Raw genomic sequence first — 4216 nt, 5'->3', positions numbered from 1 at the left:
CCCGCCCGCCCCACCCCCCAGCGAGGCATGCTTGCGCGAGGAGGCCGGCGGGCCCCGGGGAACTCCCCGCCACTGGGGCGTTCATCACAGGCGGAAGCTGAGCAGGAGTGGGCGGCCGGGCAGGCTCCCCCTGCCAAGAAGCTGGCGCTCTTTTAACTCCTGTTAGCCGCCTGTCCACCCGCCCGCCCCACCCCCCAGCGAGGCATGCTTGCGCGAGGAGGCCGGCGGGCCGGGGGGAACTCCCCGCCACTGGGGCGTTCATCACAGGCGGAAGCTGAGCAGGAGTGGGCGGCCGGGCAGGCTCCCCCTGCCAAGAAGCTGGCGCTCTTTTAACTCCTGTTAGCCGCCTGGAGCCAGCATGTCCGGCAAGGCGGGAGACAAACAGAAACAATAAATAAATCTGTGGCCAGACCCCAGGGTTGCCAACCTCCAGGCGGGGCCTGGGGACCTCCTGGAATTGCAGTTGCCTTCTAGGCAGCAGAGATCAGATCTCATTCCGGGGGGCCTGCATCTCCTCAAGGGGGTCAGCTGATCTCCAGCCAACAGCGATGGCCAGCGCCCCTGGAGAAAAGCACGGCTTCAGAGAGCAGGCTCTAAGGGCATCACATGCCCAGTGTTCCCTCTAAGCTGAGTTAGTGTGAGCCAGCTCACAGTTCTTTAGCCTCCGGCTCACACATTTCTGTCTTAGCTCAGGAAGGATGGCTCCAGAGCAAGCTGATTTATGCTCACAAGACTCTCCACGGCTTAAAAGGGAGCATTGCACATGCCCACTCTCCAAAAATGCCCCAAACTGGAGCTGGCACCCCCACAGAAGTCTGCAGAGGGCTCTACAGAGCCTGTTGGGCACTGCCTTAGCAAGAATCATGTAGAGGAAAAAAATGGTTTTATACCCTGCCCTTTACACCTGAGGGAATCTCAGAGTGGCTGACAATTTCCCTTCCCCTCTCCACACCCTGTGAGCTGGGTGGGGCCGAGAGCTCTGAGAGAACTGCTCTTTCAAGGACAGCTCTGAGAGAACTGTGACTGGCCCAAGGTCACCCAGCCAGGTGCAAGTGGAGGAGTGGGGAATCAAACCTGGTTCTCCCAGATTAGAGTCCGCACACTTAACTACTACACCAAACTGGCACTCAAGATCTGGGACGTCCCAGGTTGGGCCAGGCACACAGATTCTTAATGTAACCTTACCTAACAGGGTTATTGTGAGGCTACGATGGAAAGAAGAATATAACGGGAGACCGGTGGAGTCTGATCTTTCCCATAGATCTAATTGTGGCTACAGTTTGCCAGGAAAGACACGGAGAAGCTTTTCTCAGATTACCACCAGAAGTAAAAATTCAGGCCCTTTTCTTGGCCCCTCCATCCCAACAGGTTGGTTGACAGGCAGGCAGATCCCGCACCCAACCGTGGAGCACTAGTCCCAGCCCCAGCTCAGGCAAAGAGAAAACAGAAAGCCAGGGAAAAAACAGTCAAAAGATAAACTGCCACCTTTATTTATTCCACAGAGTTCCATCGCCATCCGGTCCCGCCACCCTTAAACTGGGGCGGGAGATGGAGATCCGCCTCCCTGCCCTCCCCCTCCGTGTCCCCGGCCATCCCCGCGGGGCTCCTACCACGGAGGGGACCCTCCTCGACCTTCATGCCGGGGCAGAACAGCCACCACCCTTCCGCCCAGCGGCCTGGAGCGTTCCAGGCAGCAGAGAGAGAGCGCGGCCGGAAGGGAAGGGCAGAGAGGAGCGGAACCCCTCCACGCTGCCTTCCCCAGCAGCCCTCTCTCAAGGCCCTGGCCGGGCCGCGTTTGGAAGAGGCCTGCAGCACCCTTTCGCCTCGGGCCCCCGTCACACCCAGGGGAGGCAAAGCCTCCAGACACCAGCGGCAAAGGGGGAGCGGAGGCACGAATGGCTCAAGCCCCCAAACGGGAGACTCCCTCCCCAGCCGCAAGCAACCCAGCGGGAGAGCCAACAGCCGGCTTGGCCGCTTGCTTGGCTCCGGGCAGGGGAATGGGGAGTGGGGCGAGGAGCAGGCCGTGCTCAGTGTGTGACTCGCAAAAACCCAGGGGCGAGGGGGACCCAGAGCTCCCTGGCCCACCCAGAGGGCAGCAGCAGCAGCAGGGCAGTGGGAGGGGAAGGAGGGCACAGCTGTTCTCCACCCACCCCCGGGTTCACTCTTGAGGCCTCCTCGCGAAAGCCCCGGGGGGCTGGGGGTGACCCTACTGGGATCTTCGTACATAAATAGCTATATAGAAACAGCGTCAGTCCAGCCCGCTGCAGGCACCCTGGTGAGGAAGGGACACGCGGTCACTCTCGGGAACGCTCCTTGTGCGACGTGGGAGATGGTCACATGATCCGGCACTGGTCTCCTCCGGCGCTGGCCGCATCGGGCAGATTCAGTCCTTCAAGGTCAAAGTTCAGGCCAGGTGGCTGGACAAGGCATGCGGGGGGGGGGGAAGACAGAGAAGAAATGTCAGGGCAGCCAGGCAGGCCGCGGCATGCACCAGGCCCCGGCAGAGCGCAGCAAACGGGCTTCAGCCACCAGAAAAGCAACCTTCATTCTTGTGTGAAGTGCATTTCATGGACATAAGCAAAGCCAGTAAATAGTAACATAAATACAATACAAAACAATGCAAAATCTTGATGTCGTTGTTCTTAACACTGTTTTGGCTCTGCTCCTGGAATGTTTATTCTTTAAGCCAGACTCTGCACCTCCTCCCAGAGCAGCCACAGACAGCCACCGCCACCAGCAGACAGCCCGCCAGGCAGAGACCCGCTCTTGCAAGGCAGCCACCGCCCGGAGGGCCTTTTGCCTCCTCTGCGGCTGCGGGCCAAAGGCGCCAGGCTCCTCACACGAGATGCTGCGCGGCCAAATGGCAAGCTCACGGGCGCTGGCAACCAGCTGGAAGGCGGAGTGTGTGGCAGAATGATAAGCGAGACGGGGTGGTTCTGTACAGCGGCCTGAACTGGCTTAGGCCTTCTCTGCCTGCACTTTGCTCTCAAAGAACTGTTTACATCTCTGAGCTCCCGCCTCGAAGCCAAAACATCTAGATAGGAAGACCCGTGGCTCCAAGCGCTCCTGCCGCTGACAGGGAGGGTGCTTTTAACCTAGTAATACAATTACTCCGGTCAGAGCGTTCTGGTCAGGAAAGGGAGGGGTCTGGGTTTCGTCAGGACCATCTGATTTCTAGACTGACATCTAATCTGGAATTCTAGAGGTATTTAACACCAGTGTTTGAGATGCGAAGGGCCCTCGGCCAACACCGTGGTTAGGTCTTGCCAGAGCGGCCGGGGTGCATGCCTAAACAGACAATAATTCTTAAATGAATAATAAGTGCACTATTTGCTTATAACTATTGGTTTGTCTGTTCCCTTCGGTACAATAAATACTGAAGTTGCCACTTGCTTGAAAATTTGTGCAGTGGGGGTTTTCTTTCAATAAATGGTTTTAACTTTGGGACAGGCTCTTTCTCTCTCTCTCTCTCTCAAACTATGGGGTTCCTGCCAGTTTCAACCCCCCTGTCGACCCAGGTGGGGGATGGGATTCCTAGGAAAAGCTCCTGGACTCTTTAATGCCCCCCCCAACAGAGGGCACCACTGAAAGCCCCCGGTCTCTGCAGGGGCAGCCGCCCAGGGAGTTTCACAGCGGTGCAGGGATTTGAACACGTCTCTCCCCACTGCTGGTCTGGCACGCTTAACTGCCACACCACGCTGCTCCTTTCCGACAGACGTCCCCCGACTGTTTAGACAGGACTGCCCCCTGAGAAGTGTTGCTCGCGCAAGCAGTGCTGACTGCAGCGGCAACCAGGCCTCCCTCCTCAGCCCCCCAAGTGCGTGCGTGCGCGCACCAAGAGAGACTCACCGATTCCCCAGCCAGCTCCTTGGGAGGGTGGCCCAGGTCTTGAAGCTGAAAGGCAGACACACACACGCAGGGTGAGCCACAGAACGCGCCCCTCAACCCTAACCCTAACCCCCCCCCCGGACCCCAGCCCCACTTGCCTGCTGCATCAGGTCCAAGACCAGCTCGAAGCGGGCCTTCTGCTCCGTGTCGCCGTCCGTGGGCCGCTCCGCCTCAAACTGCTCGCAGATCTTGCCCATGAGGCTGTGCTGCTCCCGGTACTTGTCGTACTGCTCCTTGGGCAAGGACTCCCGGTGGCTGTGGAGCCACTCTGGGTACTGGTGGTGGTGGGGGGAGAGACAGGAAGGCATGGAGGAGCGGGGGGGTGGAG

The 4216-nt window shown here is 59.0% G+C and overlaps 1 protein-coding gene across 1 annotated transcript in view; it reads right to left on the bottom strand.

Moving 5' to 3' along the window:
- Positions 1 to 2321: 2321 nt before the first annotated feature.
- The window catches only part of PEX19 (peroxisomal biogenesis factor 19), a 9762-nt gene continuing 7867 nt past the window's right edge, over positions 2322 to 4216 (bottom strand). Inside the window, exons 5-7 of the mRNA XM_015429554.1 lie at positions 3987 to 4170; positions 3850 to 3894; positions 2322 to 2417 (exon numbers count right to left, since the gene is read on the bottom strand). Coding sequence (XP_015285040.1) covers positions 2334 to 2417; positions 3850 to 3894; positions 3987 to 4170 — 313 coding nt within the window. The 3' untranslated portion in view covers positions 2322 to 2333. The remainder of the gene's footprint in view (positions 2418 to 3849; positions 3895 to 3986; positions 4171 to 4216) is intronic.

This window comes from Gekko japonicus, unplaced genomic scaffold (assembly GCF_001447785.1).
Source record: "Gekko japonicus isolate JY-2015 unplaced genomic scaffold, Gekko_japonicus_V1.1 scaffold358, whole genome shotgun sequence".
Lineage (NCBI taxonomy): Eukaryota > Metazoa > Chordata > Lepidosauria > Squamata > Gekkonidae > Gekko > Gekko japonicus.
Note: the sequence above shows the minus strand (reverse complement) of the source record. Positions and strands in the feature narration are given on the sequence as shown.